This window comes from Carassius auratus, unplaced genomic scaffold, assembly GCF_003368295.1.
Source record: "Carassius auratus strain Wakin unplaced genomic scaffold, ASM336829v1 scaf_tig00045081, whole genome shotgun sequence".
In the NCBI taxonomy this organism is placed as follows: domain Eukaryota; kingdom Metazoa; phylum Chordata; class Actinopteri; order Cypriniformes; family Cyprinidae; genus Carassius; species Carassius auratus.
In genome coordinates, this window is record NW_020526874.1 from 8,521 (window position 1) to 28,986 (window position 20,466).

The 20,466-nt window shown below is 36.0% G+C and overlaps 1 protein-coding gene across 2 annotated transcripts; it reads right to left on the reverse strand.

Annotated features, from left to right (window-relative positions):
• Positions 1–511: 511 nt before the first annotated feature.
• Positions 512–4,641, reverse strand: LOC113087670 (leukocyte elastase inhibitor-like). Of its 2 annotated transcripts, none has more exons than XM_026255618.1 (7): positions 4,488–4,641; positions 3,831–4,009; positions 2,112–2,249; positions 1,895–2,012; positions 1,638–1,780; positions 1,339–1,506; positions 512–1,241 (listed from the first exon to the last, which is right to left on the reverse strand). In XM_026255618.1, exons 1-7 carry the CDS (start codon positions 4,552–4,554, stop codon positions 834–836), a joined length of 1,221 nt encoding a protein of 406 aa, XP_026111403.1. In that variant the 5' UTR covers positions 4,555–4,641; the 3' UTR covers positions 512–833. The 2 variants fall into 2 exon arrangements, with proteins under 2 accessions (XP_026111403.1, XP_026111404.1); XM_026255619.1 differs by lacking the exon at positions 4,488–4,641 and adding an exon at positions 4,241–4,373.
• Positions 4,642–20,466: the final 15,825 nt, after the last annotated feature.

Sequence of the window (20,466 nt, forward strand, 5' to 3'; positions counted from 1 at the left end):
ATAATAATAAATAAAAAGGTTACATACAGCCCTGAAATTATATTTATTGTTTTTACTGGAGGAAAAATAGGAAAATAATAGATAATAAAATTGGTGTCTAATCTCCATCCTGCCACCAGAGGTCGCTCAAAGACCAACAAACACATTAGGCCACTTTGTATAGGAAATTACAGCGTTTACAACAGTAAAAGTTTACTAGTTTGGCTTATAGATTAAATGTTAAAACAGCTTTCAATAGTGTAAGTACGAGTATGTACACCCCTCAAACTAGCCCTCAGTGGGTTAGCCTAAACTGGGTAAAGTGGTTGAAAAATGGCTCAGTGTTTGTAGAATTGTAGAATGGACTGTTTCAAAACCCATACTCCTGTTTTTTTGCATTTGACCACTTGAAGTATTTCCAGTGTTTGGCCTAAATGTTCAATTAGGCGTCTGAACGACAAACTTTTGCTTTTCCGATGGGACAGACTTGTGTTAATTAATAGCAATTAAGGTTTTTCCACACACACACACACACAATTGTAGTGCTTATAATTGATAAAAAGCAGTTGCAGATGTTACTATGAAATCTCTGCACCATTACAATATGCAACACTTTAATGACATAATGACTGTGCAGACTTTGAATTTACTTTGTTGTCCCAGTCAACGAATTTGCTAAATAATTGTTGTGATAGTCAATAAATGCATTATCAAAAATGTGCCAAAAATTCCCAGCTAATCAAAATCAAAGACATTATTATATTATTTAAAAAAAATACAAAATGTGAATTATTGACATCTAAATAGTAGTATTTATTATTTATTTATTTTAGTGTTAGACAAACATCATATATTTAAGATGGGCCTCTGAATCTGCCGAAGAAGAGGATGCTGTTGGTGGTATTGTGCCTGATGAAGAACAAGAAGGGGTGATCTGCCATGAAGTGCTCCTCTCGTAACATACAGAATGCCACAATGGCTGCCGTAGCGGCTGCTGCCTCTGTGCCTTCCTCGTTTACATCCACAAAGGCCTTGTGGGCCACTGTCGAAAGGAAGAGGCCACCCTGACTGCTCATGCCAGTCAGATCAGCCTTTGGACCCTGAAACACAGAGGTCATACCCATGCCCATCAATATTTCTGCTAAGGAGCTCTCTACCTCCAGCTTGAACTTTGGCAAGTGGACTATGATCTCTGTCTGGGTGTCCATATTGCTTCTGTTGGTCCATTCATTCAGCTTATCAAGGGTCAGCTCGCTCTCCAGCTGTCAAACACACATGCGCAAATTCTCAGTCTCTGAATATATGCAAGTAAACAATACAGTCAAGTCAAGCAGATCAATACAAAAACTTTTTGCTGACCTTAAGAAGAGGGTCAGAGCCATCCTGACTTTCCTCAGGAAGAAGAATCAACATGCTGAGCTCTTCTTTTATATATGGCAACTCCAGCACTTGTAAGCGGTGGTCATAGACATAGTTGAAGGGGAACTTTTTCTTCTGGTACATCATTTGCACAGGCCGGCGTTCATTCTGATGGAAGACAGAACACATATGATAAAGTGAACATGAAAAAGAGAATGACCCCCTGTCATATAGATATGATGTAGTATGCATAGTGTAAAGACATACAACTGCAGTTGTACAATATTTTGCAAACAGACCTGGTTTATTTTAAATGGCATTTCTTTAGTGTCTTGAGCATTAAATTTCTGCAGCCAGTTCCCTTTGAAGTAGATGGCATTAACCAGAGCTAGCCGGGTCATTCCGGTCACCATTCCTGGCTTGAGAAGATCTTTGATTTTATCTACAAAAAACACAAGTTTGCACTCCTGACTTCACATCTTTTAAAAAAATATTTTCAATCAATAGGTCCGAACTGATTCTTTAATAGAACTGTAGATGGAACTGATCTTCTCACTCTCTGTCTGCTCTTCCACCCATTTGTTAATGAGCTGTCGTGACTCGTCAAATGCTCCAATGAAGTCCACAGCCTGGAGGTCAGCGTGGTACAGCTTCAGAGTGGACTCCAAATACTCCTGCAGGACGCATGACACCAATCAGCAATATATATATTATAATGGAGTTGAAAAGAATAGCTTCATAATGTCCCATTTTTGAAGACGGAAAGGACTCACAGGTAAGAAACTGAAGGTTTTCTCTCCATAGAGACGGTTGGCCAGTCTAAGGATGTAGGAAGCTTGTGGCTTGTTGATTGCAGAGGTGAGGGTCTCAAAATGAGAGTGAACATCAGAGACAGAACTAAAGGACAAAACCTGCAAGGGAAAGAGTTCACATGTTAACTGTATTTTTTTTTTTTACACCGGAAAGACTATACTAATAGTTTTACAAAATTGTCTTTTTTTTATTATATATTTCTCTTTTATTCAAAAGAAGAAAAAATGACCATGGTATGTTTACAGAATAAGCTAAGGGTGTGCACTTAAGAGCCTGTTCTAAGCACATTCATTATAAGGAGTAAACTAAATTAAGGAATTTATCTAATTGTTGTTGGAGTCTAAAGTCATTATCTAGATGAGTCTGCACTTTCAAACAAATGATGGCAGCTAGCAGGCACAAGCTGGCTTTTGTGGCTAAAATCTTGAATATATTCTAGGTCCATTTCAGTTGTTTTCTCTTTTAAATCTGGATGCATTTTTTCTATTTTGTAAGCTCCTTCTGAAAGAGCAGCTCTAAAGAGTGAAAAAGAGAGGTATGTGCAGCTGTGATCATTTGTTTACCCTACTCCGGCTCTCCCTCTCTCTGTTGAGTCAGTTGCTCACTGGTTGTATCACAGTCTGTGCACTATTTGGCTAATGGAATGTCCTGCTATGTCTAGTTTATCAATAAACGCTTTGCATACAAATGCTTTGCATTTGATTTCAGCCCAAGCATGCAAATCTGCTTTGTAATAGATTAATGATGTACGCTTGAAGTCAGCATATAGGACTGCTGTACTGATGCACTGCTGTACTGTTGGGGTGGTGTTGGCACAGTGGATAAGACACATGTCTTTGGTGTGAGAGACCCGGGTTTGAATCCACTGTGAGACACCAATGTGTCCCTGAGCAAGACACTTAACCCCTAGTTGCTCCAGAGGTGGCAACCTCTGATTGATATAGCAATTGTAAGTCGCTTTGGATAAAAGCGTCAGCTAAATGTAATGTAATGTAACTTGGAACATTTTCATTACTTCTATATGTTAGTTAGGCTAATATTTAACTGCAGTGGCTATACCTACAAAATACCGTAAACTATAGCTTTGCTACAGTATTCACCATGAACTATTGTAGGGCCAGTAGGTACTAACTGAACTAACTGAACCTGAATTATAATAGATTTTTCTGAAAGAGATAACATTTTCTGCAGTAATAAATAAATAGCTTTGGAAGCTTTATTGAATTTGCCACATTCATGGATAATGAACTGAAATTACACTGAATGATAATTCCAACTCAAACTTTCACACTTATATATATTATATATATATAATTCTCATTTAAATTCTCAAAGAATTCTACGACACTGATAGAATGAAAGTTTTTCCCCCACTAGAACTGGTTTAGATAAACTTGTAACAAAATCATAACTATATGCTATTTTTTTGGCTGTGATAAATGTGTCTCTGTGTTAAGCTCACACTATGAGCAAATATTTACCCTTATGACATCTAGACCTCACCCCATTTTTCTGTCAAACAAGGTTATGTTCTCTATTCCTTGTTTTGGGTTGTGGTTTTGTTTTCGAGCAGGATTTCCCAACCACAGATTGTACTGTACGTGCAGAATGCAGACAATTTCTAGAATAATAATAATAATAAACTCTTCGCTTGTTCTCCAGATGCTTATACCTCATACCTTTGCCATTTCTTTGGCAGTCTCTCCTCGGGCTCCCAGGTAGACCATGCTGAGCGCTGCGCTGATGCTCAGTGGAGAGAAGAACATGTTTCCCTCAGCGTTGCTCGCGCTCAGAGCCCGATAGAGATCCAGAGCGAAGAGACTGATAGCACGAGACACATCCTCCATGACTGATGACACTACGGATAAACAGCCACATAATTTATGCAACCATTGTTTAAATCCATATAACGCCATATTTTCACAAAAAGCAGTAAAAATACTTAGCAGTTCTAGACAGTATAAACAATTTATATGCTTAGCCTACGAATGTCCAGCGTTAGTACAAAAATAACTTTAGACTTCTGTCCAATCTAATAATGTAATGTACTTTTGTTTTAACATATGTAGCCTAATAATGTGCATATCACCGTAAATATTTCCCTTTTGCTCAGAAGTTTGATTGCACGTCAGATAAATGCGGAAGTCCCAAAAACGGAGCGTACATTCCCTTTGGAAGTTCGGTAAAAAAAAACGTTTTGCTCGCGAGTTATTGATCCGGAAAAGTCGAATCTGTGAATATCTTGCCAGTTTTACCGAACTCCCATAGTTAACAACACTCCAGTTCCGAGCACCGGTTTTAGAGAATTGTATGTTTACAGATTAAGTATTACCTACCTTTTTTATAAAGGATGCTTGTCACAAATGTACGTCTGAGTGAAAAAGAAACCTGCCCTAGAGTCATGCGATACAAGTGGACCAGCAACGCCCACACAGCGTAGAACAAACTAGACGGGCAAACCGCATAACTGAGACATATCTCAGATGCGTTAGTCACACACTCCCTCGCCGTTTTACTGCCTTTGCATGTGCTTCCCGTATTTTACTCCACAATTCACAACCCTTTATTCAGCCAGTTTCCAAAATAAGTGAAACATTTGTTGGAATGTTTTAATACGTTTTCTTTGGAGGGGGGGGGGGGGTGTACAATAGCAAATAGCCTACACACTTTGTTTTGTCAACAACACAAGGCAGATGTATTCAGTGAATGTGACAGCTCTGGACTAATCAGTTGGACTTTGTGCATAAAGGGTGAGTCACACTATTGGGTTCACACAGAGGTTCTGCGCAATAAAACCTTATCAAAGGCCTTTCACAATAGGGACTGTGTTTGTGGAGGAAGTGGTTTTCTGATAGACTTCTTCAGTCTAGTGTTTTCCTGTAAATGTATCAAATAGTTATTTTTTTCTTGATTGATACATTAAGCAAATATAGTATTGTTTTCTTCAGGTTATGAGATTGCTACCAAAAGAGATAACTCCAATCAATTGCCATGACAAGGAATTATAAATGAAAACAACACCTACAATGTCAGTATCATATATTTATATATTTGCACATTAAGTACAGACTGAGCAATCAGATGAAAACTGGATATTGTTCTGCTAAAGTTACATACACACCACACACATGCACACACACACACACACACACACACACACACAAATAAGGCAATAAGGCACAAAGAGTGCTTCTTAAGGACTCAATGGCAACACATTACTGACAAAACTAAAATAGATAGTATAGGAAAATATATCACAACGGTTAGTCCAACCTGAAATGAAACTTTTGTCTGCTCTCAAATCTACAGCAAACACAAGAACAGCATTTGGAGTGAACATGGAGCGGCACAACAGTGCAATATTTTGAGGAATCTGAACATTGACACAACAGGGTTGTGCAATAATACTGTATATATTTTTAGAGGCACAGGAATCAAAAATTTAAAAGCACTATTTAAGGGGCCCTGCACAATCACATTTGTGAGTCACTAGATGGCAGAATTACTCATGATTTGTATAGCATGCATGTGTATCTATTGAAAAGGCCTTTAAAAAGATGCCAAAATATTTTCTCATTTTGAATTTTAGTGTCATAAGAACTTGTTTTTACTAATGTTTATTGCATAAGCACATTTTAAAGATTACAATATGTCCGTAACATGTGGAATAGCAGTTCTCGGTTCGGTGTGCAGGATACTGTGTTTTTTACACAGTACTCTCTCTCTCTCTCTCTCTCTCTCTGTCACACACATACACACACACACATTCAAACACACACAATTGCTGCTCTTGAATTACACACAGACAGCAGCACTTAAACGTCAGATTGAGGTTTAAATAAAACTCTTCATGTCAGCACCATGGTTTGCTGTTTCCACACCTCACACTGCATGCATACTTCCACTAGAGCATTTGTGTGTGTTTGGTGTTAATTAGTTCTAGTAGGTCCCCAGAAGTTAGCTAAATTTGAAAACCTCCCTTTGGGGACATCCCCAGTTATTAAATTAATTCATAAATAAAGCAAATACTGTTTTTGGCTAATGCTAAGTGCAAATGTTTCCTGTTAGAGTTAATGTTTGGAAAATGAATAATGTGTACAATCTTAATTTGAAGCAATGGAAATCTATAGTATGTTCTCATTTAGATACCTAACTAAATATGTGAGGACAGAGAAGTAGTGGTTGGAGGTAAGGGAGAAAGGCTGGCTATGAAAATACCTTGTGTAACATTGCTCTATGACTGACAGACAGGCAGGCACACACTGCTTTCTAAATGTACCAAACATCTGCAAATATACTGAAACACTTACTCCACCAACACACAGACAGACAGAGATATACTCGGCATTTAGACACATACACTTTCTTGACCTTATTCTGTTTTGATTTTCTGTTATATGACCATAAAAACTTTTAAATGTATTACATGCTCATACATGTTTATGAACAGACAAGAGCAGCTGCAGTTTAGCTTTGATCCTGGTATTTTCAATGAGAACAATCCACAATCCATATACAACAGAAGTGCCAGCCCATAGCATAGCTAAACTATTCCAACACAATAAAGGAATATTTAATGCTTTAACTACATGGACACATAAAGAGAAGAGATCATCACCCATTGTACCGTCTCAAATAAGTCAAGGAGAACAGAATTTGACCTGGTTCTTCTCTCTGGTGGTCTGTCCCACTGCCATTCTCAAAAGCACTAGTAGATGAATTGTTATTCATCTGTTTCTGTAGATGTGAATTTAGCTATTTTGCCTACATTTGACCTCTGCCTCGAACAGCATTATTGAAACCGCACTGTTGCAAAAATAGTGCACATTTAAGTCTTAAAGACTTAGTCCATGAGGTGGTTTCTCATTGACAGTTCAATCACAGCTGAAGGCTATAAATAATATGAGTGACAAGACAAAGGTTTAGCCTATTAGACTTCAAATGTCAGGGAGCGGGTGCTTCAAGATGAATTATCTCCATTTGTATGGGTAAGTATAATTTCCATTAAACATTTCAGTAATAACCTACTTAAAGCAATTCTACGTTTTTTTTTTTAACCATTTAAATCATTCTGATGGTAAACTGACTAATGTACACTGAACTTACTGTGTCTGTTCAAAGAGTTTGGTGAGCGGGAATGAAATTCCGCGAAAAGTGCAGACTGCTTTATAAGGCTATACACTGTTAATACGACAGTGATACATTAACGACAGTGAATTTCACTCACTTAACTGTAGGGGGCTCTAAAATCAGAAAATACACAAAACTACATACAGTTGCTTTAAAGATGTCAATTAATTCACCTAATTAACTTAACCAAGTTGACTTTTGGTCAGCAAATTCCTCCCAGATAATCCAGGTATTAATGGAATATAAAAAAAATAAAATAAATAAATTGACATGTTTTTAAATCTTGTTTTACAAGTAGATACTGAATTTCTTTGCACTATAAGATTTAGTTATTTGGTTGGGTTTATTGACTTTTACGGTCATAAAAACACGCTTTCTCTGTACACACACAAACACACCCCAACACAGGAAAGGGAAACACATGGCACTGAAATTCCACACCCTCTACAATAGCAACCCCTTCCCACTCCCTGTGCTTCTCTTATCCCCCCACAACCCTCCACCCCCACCTCACATTTACACTTGACTCGCCTCTGACTTTGCCACATCCCACAGATTGTCTCTCTCCCTCTCTCTGCTTACCTGACCGTGTGCCACTTATACAGTGTATACTATGTGGACAAGACCCCATGTCTGAGGCTGATCGCCGATTTATGGCTAAACATCCTTGATACAGATTGTGTTTTACAACAAAAGGAAGAGAAAAGGGAAAACCTCAATTGGAGCGACTTGTCGTCAACCTGCCTATTCAAATGTAAGTGGAATATGATATGACAATATGATATTATAATATGCTACAATAGACTATAGCAAGATGTACTATAATCATATGCCTCTATTGAACGTAAGCGCTCCTGTGGTGTTGCATTAACAAGCCTGTACGTGCAAACACACATATCATTCCTAATGAATAAAATCTTAAACTTTATCAGGATGCATGTGTGTTGGTAAATGTTTGTGTTGAATCTGTTGATATAAGTGTAAAGTGCATTGAAGTATGTGTCATTTTACACTGCACTGCTATTACCATTAGGCTGCTACAAAAGTTATGGTGTTATAAGATCAGAGATTAAACATTCCCTGGTGTGTCTATGTATGGGTACAAAAAGACTCTGTAAGCTGTATAGTCTTTGTATTTATTTAGATTTTACAACAGAATAGTCATCATTCATAGATTTCAACACAAATAATATATCCTTTATAGTGGCAGAGATTTAAGGCAATTCATCCTCAAAACTCAAATATTTTCCCTACCATATGTTATCAAGTGAAAACTGTCAGTCAAAATAATTAAGAAGAAGTGATGTCAAAGACGTGATGTTCCAAGAAACACGCTGCCAAAATCTCACTTGGCTAGGGTTCTTGGCTATGGGGTCAACGTAATGATATATTCTCTTAGGGGCCTATCGAAGGAACATCCCAACCCAAGAATAATATCTCATCTGTTTAGTTACCATGTCCACTTCATTCAGGACCTTATTCAAGACAACATCTATTAATTTCCTACATACATTTAAAAAATGTACTAAACGTCCTGTTATACAACTTTAGCCTTTCTAGAACTTCTGCCAGATGTTACACATATATTTTTCCCTTATATGGACTGCCTGCTGCAAACTGGTTTACTGTACAGACATCAATTACTTGTTATTTCACTGTTTAGAGAGACCAGGGCTGTTACAAAGATTCAACTATTTTATAAAGAAACCTACAGGGATCTTTAAATAGGTAGATCACTCAAATAAATAAAACCCAATCCCTTAGAATTATCCCTTCATAAACAAATACCAAAATTCCAATCCAAAAATACGTCATGATATGGAAAAAAACATATAAGTCTCACAGGACTATAAGTCGCATTTATTTAGAACCAAGAGAAAACATTACCGTCTACAGCAGCGAGAGGGCGCACTATGTTTTCAGTGTAGACTACAGGAGCACTGAGCAGCATAGAGCGCCCTCTGGCGGCTGTAAACGGTAATGTTTTCTCTTGGTTCATTTCTCTCGGTTCATGTAAAATTAATTTTCATAATTAAGTCGTACCTGACAATAAGTCGTAGGACCAGCCAAACTATGAAAAAAAGTGCGACTTATAGTCCGGAAAATACAGTATACATTTTACTTTTGTACTGTAAAAACTTTTTGTGTGCAGACAAATGTTTATACCCAGATAAAATGTGTCTGCAAGATGGCTGTTAAAGATCGCTTCATCTGGAAAGCCTCTGCTTTGTACAAACATCTGATAGAGGTCTTTAAGATTTTACATGCAGTTTTACATGCAGTCTAAATCATAAACATTGTAAAGACATCTAATAAACATCTATTGGACATCTGATAGGAAACGTCCTATAAATGTGTCGCAGAGGAGTAGAGGAGACTTTGCCCTCAGCCAAAAACCACATATTTGAAGTCTAAACAACTACTGTATATTCCTTGACACAAAAACTATTAATTATAAAATTATAGTGGATTATCTCATGCTTGGAAAGAACTCTCAGCCATCATTTATATATAAGTAATATCTGTGATTCACCATTGGCATGAGGCCGCATGCACTAGTATTTAAGCTCTGTTATCTCTAGAATATCACACTCCTCTCAGCCAATCAGATTCAAGGACCTGAAAGAAATAATTAATTCTGGCACTGATTCTACTGTCAAAAACTTTTTTTTTTTGACTGGGTGCTGACAGAGAGTCAAAGAGTTTGCCTTTTCACTGTAGCATAAGCCATTCAGAGCCCTTTAATTGAGACTCTGTAACACTGCACCAGAAAATATGACAGCAAGGCCATGATCATAGTACAGCTATGCACCCATTGCTCTATACCAAGCAAAAGGGCAAGAACTCTCTCCACTATTAAGGTGAATGGAACCGATTGAGACTTGTGTCTGGTTTGAAAATAGAGCGTTCTTGTTGCTGGGGTGTCCCAGCCCCAGGGGGATTACTCCAGTTTAGGACTTTCTGTTACCCCAGGGCATTTAGATGGATCAGCATGCTATGTGCACAATGGCATCTCAACTGATCCATTGGAAAGAGAACAACACACTTCTTATCAGGGTATGTGAGGTAGAGCTCATGTCTAAATGCAGCCTTCATCACTGGTGACAGTTTCGGTGCATACATGATAGGATGAGTTATGGGACAAAAACATTCTTTTTTTTGTTTCAAGTGACAGCATTTTAATGTCATATTGCAGTATTTTTAGTTTGATCATCTTTTTGGGTCCCAGTACTTTTTTTTTAGCACATTCATGTCCATCCATCTAAGTCACATTTTAGAAGTACATACCATAGTCCATAGTCCATAAACAAGACATAATATTTATTTTCTCTATGCATGGAGAATAGTCTTTCAAAACGAGGGTCACCACTTGGCCTGAGTGCTTAAATTTAAAACCACAAAAATGACCATCTGACCCCCACAAAGCTGATTATAGCTGCTAACCTCAACGTCAGCATTGACCTGCACCTGCTCACTGACCCAACACTCGTTACCATGCACTCATACACACATAATGGTATATATTTCTTTCCAGTCTGTTCTTGTGTGTAATGTGGTCCAGTAAAAACAACGCTTTTATCTAAAAAAAAAAAAGACGCTATAGACCAGATATAGACTATTAGAGACTATTATGACATTTCCTCTGAAAACAATATTTAATTGTCAGAACAAATAAAGTTTTGTCACGTTATGTAATCCGTCAGTGTTTTTTGTCCGTCTCTTTCTGATTCTTTCTGCAGTTACATGTTAAGCCAGTAGGTGTTGGCAAACTGTCTTTATGTGTGACTTATTCACTCAGTCATTCATTCAAATCAAAACGAATGCTGATTCATTATGAAACAAAACTAGTGACTTGTTTAATTTAAAATTGCGTAGCTACATACTTTTTTACCATTTTGTTATATGGCACAAAAAGTAAGGGTAATATACGAGTGTAGCCTACAGCTCATAGACTGTATAAAAACAGGTAGCCTACAACTCTAAATTCAGCAACTGTCATCATGAGTGAGTCATTAAATCATTCACTGAGACGATTCGTTCTGAACTGGCTCATTCAGGAATGCCATAGGACGTGTCGCTCCGTTAAATCATCTGTGTGAATAGTTGAAACTTTGTTGGCCTAGCAACCTAGACAATGTATTCAATTCAATTCAATTCAAGTTTATTTGTACAGCGCTTTTTACAATACAAATCGTTACAAAGCAACTTTACAGAAAATTATGTTTCTACAATATTTAGTAGTAGCTAGTAGTTTGTGCACATTTGACAGGATTTTAGAAAAAAAATAATAATAATACAAGACGTAGTCAGCTAGACAATGAACTATCAATATTATTAATTAAGTTATTATATGATGCAGTCACACATTTAGCAATAATTGTTTGTTCTGTTTGTTGATTCAGGGTTAGCATCATCTGAGGTCCTCTGAGGGTCAGCATCATCTCTTCTCAGGTGTTCTGGATCAAGACTGGAGCTTGGCGAAAGAGATGTGTTTTTAATCTAGATTTAAACAGATAGAGTGTGTCTGAACCCCGTACATTATCAGGAAGGCTATTCCAAAAGTCCAGCGTTTTGTGACCTTATGGTGCATGATGGGTTGTAGCGTGGTAGAAGACTAGTCAGGTATGCAGGAGCTGAACCATTTAGGGCCTTATGATAATTTGTAACTGATACGGAACTTAATAGCTATAGCTATTGCCAGTGCAGAGACTGTAAAATTGGGGTAATATGATCATATTTTCTTGACCTCGTAAGGACTCTAGCTGCTGCATTTTGGACTACCTGTAGCTTGTTTATTGAAGAAGCAGGACAACCACCTAGAAGTGCATTACAATAGTCCAGTCTAGAGGTCATGAATGCATGAATAAGCTTTTCTGCATCAGAAACAGATAACATGTATCGTAGCTTGGCAATGTTTCTAAGATGGAAGAATGCAGTTTTTGTAACATTGGAAATATGATTTTCAAAAGACAAATTTCTGTCTAATATAACACCCAGACTTCTGACTGTAGAGGAAGTAACAGTACATCCGTCTAGTTGCAGATTGTAATCTACAAGATTCTGTGTAGTGTTTTTTGGTCCAATAATTAGTATCTCTGTCTTATGCGAATTTAATTGGCGAAAATTATTTGTCATCCAATCTTTTACATTTTTAACACACTCTGTTAGCTTAGATAATTGGGAAGTTTCATCTGGTCTCGTTGAGATATATAGCTGAGTATCATCAGCATAACAGTGGAAGCTAATTCCGTATTTTGAATACCTGTCCTGCCCTTGAATACCTGTATAGTTTTGTAATTGATCTATGAGTATGTCATGATCTATGGTGTTGAACGCAGCACTAAGATCAAGTAAGACTAGAAATGAGATGCAGCCTTGATCTGACGCAAGGAGCAGGTCATTTGTAATTTTAAGTGCAACAGCAATAACAATGTAACAGCAATACTGTGTTATTTTAGTGGTAAAAAATATGCTGCTTGATATTGCATACTAGTATTTTTTATCATTATTATCATCATAAGGTAAAAAATAATAAACACTCTGTTTTGCAAATAGTTTTACAGTTACTTTCTTATTCTTCAAGTCATTTGTGTAATCTAATATATGAATGAATTGGAAATCAACAGAATTTGACATGGTGCAAAATAAGGTGGATAAAAGCAATATCAGTCTAAAAATGCTTGTGTATAAGGATCGGGTCCAGGAAGGCTTTAAAGCCGACAGATTTTTCTTCCAGATTGATTGATTGATTGGTTGGTTGATTTTTTTATGTTTTTATATTTCCAGCTCAGAAGACAATATCAAGTCTAAGAAGAGGCAGTGTCCCAAGTCTAATAAAACAGTTGCTGCCCATCCATGCCCTGCATTTCTTAACAACAGAGCCATGGAGGGAGAGGAATCACAGGCCAAGGAGCTCAGCATGGGTCGACTTGCGTTCTTTGGGCACCTTGAACAAGTAGAAAGAATGCGTTGCTACTGGGAGCTAAAACATGTCAAACTACAGACTCTGGAGCAGGTAACTCTCCAAAAAATGCTAGACACTGACACAGATGTTTATCCACATTGGCTTTTTTTGGAGTTAATTTGAACGAACAGATATTTTGGTTTACAGCCAAAGCCTGTATTATGTGCCATCTCATAGGTATGTAAACCCTACCGTTCAAAAGTTTTTTGTTTTTTTTAAAGAAATAAATACTTTTATTCAGCATGGCATATTAAATTGATCAAAAGTGTAAATACATTTATGTTGTTAGAAGAAACATTTTAAATAAATGATGTTCTTCTGATTCTTTATTCATCAAAGAAACCTGATAAAATGTATTACTGTTTCCATAAACATTATGCGGCATATCTGATTTCAACACGGATAAGTGTTAATAAGAAATGTTTCTTAAGTACTAAATCAGCATATTAGGATGATTTATGAAAGATCATGTGACACTGACGACTAGAGTAATGGCTGCTAAAAAAAAATCTGATTCGCCTTCAAGTTTGAAATAAATTACATTTTAACATATTCAAATAGAAAACATTTAGTGTAATAATATTTCACAATTTGAATTATTTTTTTTTGCTGTAATTTTTATTAAACATATGCAGCATTGGTAGGCATATGAGACTTCTTTCAAAAATATTAGTAATCTAACAACCCCAAAAGTCTAAACGTTATTGTATAAGCTACAGTAAAAGAGAGAGTTGTTTGTATATTATTTTAAGCTAGGTGTGTTGTACTGCTTTAAATATGTCCACAGAGGGGGCTGTATTACCACGAATCAGTCCAACTACAGGTAAATGTTTTATATTATTTCATATTAGGTTTTGTAAACTGAGGATAGTAATGTCTGTGGTACAGTATATGACAGCATACCACAGGTGATTTGAAAATAACTAGAAAATGCTTTTAAGTCAAAATTTTCATTGCAATGTTAATACTTTCTTCACTTACAAGCTATGCCATACTCCTGGTTATTTTTATAGAGATTGCACATGCACACTTTAACACGCAGTCCAAATTACATATGCCATGCCAGGACAACCAAAAAAGTTTAGCAACTTTAAAAAAAGTAGCAAGGCAAGGTAGAATATACCATAAAGGTTCTGTGGCATTGTGCATTTTTACTGACTGTACAGGAGGGGGCACCAGTTCATTTAATATTTTACTGCATTGCTTGCTGACTCAGTAGGGCTTACAAAACTAACAGTACGTCTTATGACTATACCTGTGACATTTCTTATATTATATCGGTGATATCTGAGACTAAAATGGTTAGTATTTGTTTTTTTGAGTTGGACTATCCCTTTAAACATACATTATGCAGCTACAGTATCTGCTTGTTTTGCATATTACACATTTTTGTTGGTGATTTGACATCAGTTTTCACACGTTCTCTGTATCTGAGCAAAGTTAAGACAAACCTGTTGGTCACTGATTAAACAGATAATTATTTAAAAAATAATTTCAGTTTTATAATAACTATGTCTTTTTTTGTTTTGTTTTTTGTTTAACTTTTACCAATATATATATATATATATATATATATATATACATACATACATACATACAACAATAGCTTGTAACAATAGCAGAACCCTTTTTCAGTGCTGAGGAAATAGAACCTTTATTATAGGGTTCCATATAGAACCATGCTTTGAAAATGCTATATAGGACCTTATTGGTGTTATTAATAGCATTTTTATGATAGTTTTTCATTAATATTAGTATGTTAATATAATTAAGAGTATTTGTATATATTATTTATTAATATAGTTTTTTATCCCTCTATCTGCCTGGTCTTATAATATCCTGAAGTGTCTAGGGTTTTCCATAAAATCAGCAACAAAAATAACAACGTGTCAATTAGGTCCTTTTTTAATGATGTGAAATTGTAGCAAAAATTTCAGTGTTCTCACAGCAGTTAATAACAAAATACATTAATGAATAACAATGGACACTGAACATACATAAATGCTTAAAGTAATAAAACAAACTAGAACATAAAACATAGTGTATTGAAGACCAAGGTCCAGTGAACTATCTTCACAATCCTTCATTATTATCTGTATTCTGGTGTGACTGAAGGGCAGTTTCTCTCTGCAGATGATGAGGTTGTAAGGTGTTTTTAGCATGAATGGAGTTTAGATACACAGTTTGACTCCTTTCATTATTTATGTGAACATTTTGTTTTAAGGAGGCCAAAAGTAGTATGCACTTCACAAAATGATAAGAGGAAAAAGTAATATAAAGTCAAATGATAGCTGTGTATGTTTATGCATATACCCTAAAAAAATATATCATTATAACAAAATGTGATATCTTTGTTACTTACTTAGTGAAGAAGAGGAGGGTATTTTTAACTGAGCAGAGTTGGTCACACTTACATGTTCTCTTTTACTAAAAAAAAGAAAAGATGTAGGAAACCAATTAGTATTTGAAAGTTATAATTGAGACATTTTAAGAAAGAAGTGATTTGCCTGTTGAAAGTGTGTTTACAGTCTGTGTAACTGGATGGCTGAGCTCCAGAAAATCAGTAATGAGGCATCTTAAAGTGTAGCCTCTGTTAAGGTTTTACTGTAAAACAATAACAAGCACACATATTAATTTTTCATCTTTATTTTTATTATATTTATTTTATAGTTTTCAATTCTTGTTATTTTGTATTACTGTATGCTTATATAACTGTGATGACCTACAGTATATGGTGCAAAGCAAAGTCAGAAAGAAGTAACCCAAGAACTGCAGTCTATTTAAATCAGGTTGCTACTGTTATGGTTTTAAAGCCCCCCCTCCCCCCCAACGTATCTCTTATTGCTTTGTGAATGTGACCACACAGCATTGGTGTTTTGCATAGCTGTGACTGTGTGTTTGAATGTCAGTGTGTACGTGCGCATATCTCTAGTCTGATTATAGTAGTCACACATGTGGAGAATCTATGACAAGTTGCCATTTCTCTTTCAAATGTTCTGGAGTCTCAGAGTGTACCTTATGCTTATACCTTGCCTCTACGGCTCATGTCAACAACAGGACCAGTGTGTAAAGAAAGAGAAAGAGAGGGAGACAGATTACTAAGACAAAGTTAAGGAAAGTTCAAAAGAAAAGGAGGCTTGCTTGGTGTGAATGTAGTTGCCATGGAGAATTTCTTGCAAGATAAGGACCTTTGGATTGTGGGAAGTGTGTGTTTGGTTGCATCCATCCTATGGAGACGATTCTGGAATTTATTTACATACAAGAGGAAAAGAGACAGTTCACCAGAAAGTGCATCTATTGACATTCAGGTACAAACTTATAAATATATTCAAATTTGACTTTTTCTTTCCAAAATTGACATTAAAAATTTATTTTTGTGCTAATCCACATTATTTTGTGTACATTAAATTTGATTGTATTTATTTACATGTGATTTGAATGGTTACGCATTGTCTTATACTGTAGTTCATAAAATACCTTTTTCATCCATTTGCTTTAGCTTTTTATAATCCACAAGGGGTAAAGTTAAATTAGCTGTATATTTATATTATAAAGCCCCTGGTACAGTATGTTTCCTGATGGTAATTATGAGGGCTTTAAAGAAATAGAGAAATTTTAACTGAATTTTAACAAAAAAGCTGTTAAGTATTATATAATGTAGTAATATTGCATAATGTTCTTATGAATGAAAATTAATGAATGTTTTTAATAACATTTTACAAAAAAATATATATATTTATATATATATATATGTGTGTGTGTGTGTTTTTTTTTTTTTTTTTTTGACTATGGTTTCTGGGTTATCTGAGAGTTTTTTTTGTTTGCTTTTTTTTTTTTTTTTTTAATTTAATGCAAAGATGATATTTTACAAATAATAGAGTAAATGCATAAAAAAAAAAAAACTTTCGAGGATTTATGATGCTGATGACCGTTGAACCTGTCATCACAGTCTTGTGAAAAGGGTAGAATATTTGTTTAATTTGATTCATAAATCTTTTTTTCTATGTCAAAAAAGGAAATAAGCTAGGCTTCTTAGAGAACGTGTTATAACATAGCACACAACTAGTATATAGTCTGAACAGACAAATCACAGAAAGACTTGATACTAAGAACCCATGCTTTTCAGTACATATAGCCTAATAAATCAATTAATACATTTCTAAATTGTGATAGAAATATTTTGAAAATTAAATGACCGAACTGCACTGCTAGTGGGAAACTAGCACTGCACTGCACTAATGTCTTGCATGAAATGCAGTAACTTTATAGAAACTGAATTTGTACAGACCCTTTATAGTGCTATGTAAACAGAGTGATACTGTGATTTACTGTCTTCCTTTTCTCATGTCAGTTTGGATTCCATTGTAATTTTAATGACCTGCCCTCCTGCCCAAAGTGGCATTCAGAACAACATGCGTCTCAACCACAAATACTAGTAACTCTAACTGTGACTCTTTATTGGTAGTTATAGCTAGCTCGTTACTTTGCACTTTTACCTTCAATAGACATGAAATATTTGATTCTAACAATACCTTGGAAAAAAACAGGTAATCTTTAAATTAAGATTGATAAATAAACCCAAATAGGACTCTTATCGAGTAAGGATGTGTCCTAAACTCCTGAACCATTGTTATATTTTTCTTATATTTTAGAGCAGTCAATGCAATTTGGGAATGAATAGTCATCAATAATAGTCAATAGTCAGTTAAATCTGTATGTGTGTGAGGCTTCCTCAGGTGATGTCGATAGCATTTTAATAGTCACCAAACATATTTTGAACTGAACTGTTAAATTAGCACCCGTTTCTGATTTCTGAATGAAATGTTTTTTTTTAATGTTGCACTGAGGCACATTTTTTTGCACTCAGGTAGCAACTGACAGACAGATCGTAGCCTAAAGCTTTCAGTGACAATGTGGATTGATGTAATTGGCAGACGTGGTGTGCTGCATATTCAAACAAAAGAACCAATCAAATACATCAGAACAGCTCTGCTTTACTAAACAGCCTTTAAATGGCAAGAGGCATCATGTACATCAAAAACAGGCAAAGCAACAAATTATATTTTTCTACATACTCGTTTTTTACAGAAAATATTCATATGTAACCAACTTTGTAATCATTCACGTTTTCATAAGTAAGTAATTAATTTTTTTTTTAATTCTCAGTAACTGTGACTGATTAGTAACATTTATTTTGTAATTACATTACATAACGCTTACTCCCCAACACTGCATATTATGTATTGTACAGTTGTCAGTAAATAAGATTTGGTGTAAAATGTTATTTGTTGCACTGTGCAGTACAGTCGTGATGTCTTTGAGTTGTTGTTTTTTTCACCTTTATCATGTCATTGCATAAAACTTTAATATGGTCACTAAAAACATTTCTTAATATTTAAACAATTTTGCATCTAAAAATATTTGCTTGTAAATATTAAGATCTGCAGGGATTATTAGATGTTTTACTGGACAACAAGACAAAACATGCAGTACATTCTCAATATTTAATCCTGACAGAAATGATCAAATTTAGTCATGCAATGGAGTCAGGAAGTTTGGTTGAATCCTCTGTAAATGCACGTGGGCCAGCTGTTGTCGTCACCTGAAGTGAGTTCATCAGTGTTTCCCTAGGACTCCCTCACATCAACATGTGCACACACAGTGCCAACCACCCTCTCACTCACATACACTCAGTGACCTTCCTGGGATGGCAAGTTTGAAGGGAAAGGGAGGGAGGGTAGAGAAGGTATAGCGAGGATGGAATCCATCAGGGCATGGGGGGCATTTTGTTACATCCCACCCTGAAATAGCCTCCTGCGCATGCTCTTTCTCTATATGCATACATTGACATTGAGATGCAGCAACACACTCTTGTGGACACATACATGTGCACAAAAAAACGTTCTCTGCTTACAGTTTCTAGTAAGGATTGCATTGTTTCTGTGCAGTAACTGGTGCACCTGTACATTTTCTTTTCTCTCACACACGCAAATGAACATTCTCTGGCCAGTGCACACATTTCCATGTGCTTGTGCCAACTTGACACATATAACATAGTTATAAGGGGATTAGTTTTGAGGCATTAAAGAGGTGACTGATACTCAGTCTCTTCAGGTAGTTAAAGAGGTATTCAGCACCAGTCTGACTTTATGGGCTGTCATCACCTTCAGACTGGTTGTTCTGGAGGCAGGGCTGTTATACTTTATTCCGAAAAACACTGTATTAAGTTAATTTTTTTAAACCATGAACTGATATTTCATATGCATATTTGATGTTTCTAACCCATGCAGTAGAGCTCTGACATACATTTTATGTATGTAGTCTCTGCCACCTTGTGGTGAATCAATTGAACTGTCACAATTTAAAGGGATAGTTCACCCAAAATTGAAAATTCTGTCAGAATTTGCTTACCTCTCTCATGAAGTCAACAAGGAAGTGACTAAAGCTGTAATTCATCGACTGGCCGCTTGAGGCTGGCTGCAAAAGGGAGTTAATCCCATAGACTCCTCATGTTAAAATGCCCAACTTTACAGCAGAAAAAAACATGTTTACAGCCTGGTGCAAAAAAAGATTTTGGTCTATATAGCTAATTTTGCCCTTCTTGAAAACTTTGAGGGGGGTGAATTTTTTTATAACTCATCTGTTTAAATTGTATTAAGACTTAAAGTTCTGCATAATTAAGGGCGTGGCCACTTGAGTGACCGGTGGTTTGCTGCTGACAGTGCCGTCGTGCTAAGTGGGTGTGGTTTCAGCAACTAGCTCCCGCCTTTTAGCCCATTTTCGATTGTCCGTGAGAGTCGCGCGGTGACACGTTGCCAAGATGGCGAAGGCCCGTTCTGCACACTTTAAGCCTCAAAAACACACTTCAGGAGTCTACGGTTGACGTCACGGACACATCGTCCATGTTTTTATACAGTCTATAGCTTACCTTCAAGTTGTCACAAACCTGTTGGCTTTCTTTCTTCTGCTGAAACCAAACAATATATATATATATATATATATATATATATATATATATATTGTGAATTGTTGGTAACCAATCAGTTTATAGTAGCCATTGACTTCGGTTGCCATGGATAAAATGTGTTTAAAAGATTGTTTGTGTATTTCTTTGATGTTTAATACAATTTGTTGCAGCACTGATGTTATGTGACATCTGCTGTGACTGCCAGACAGTTTATACAATTAGTCTGCAGCTGCTAAAGTACGAATTATGTCTC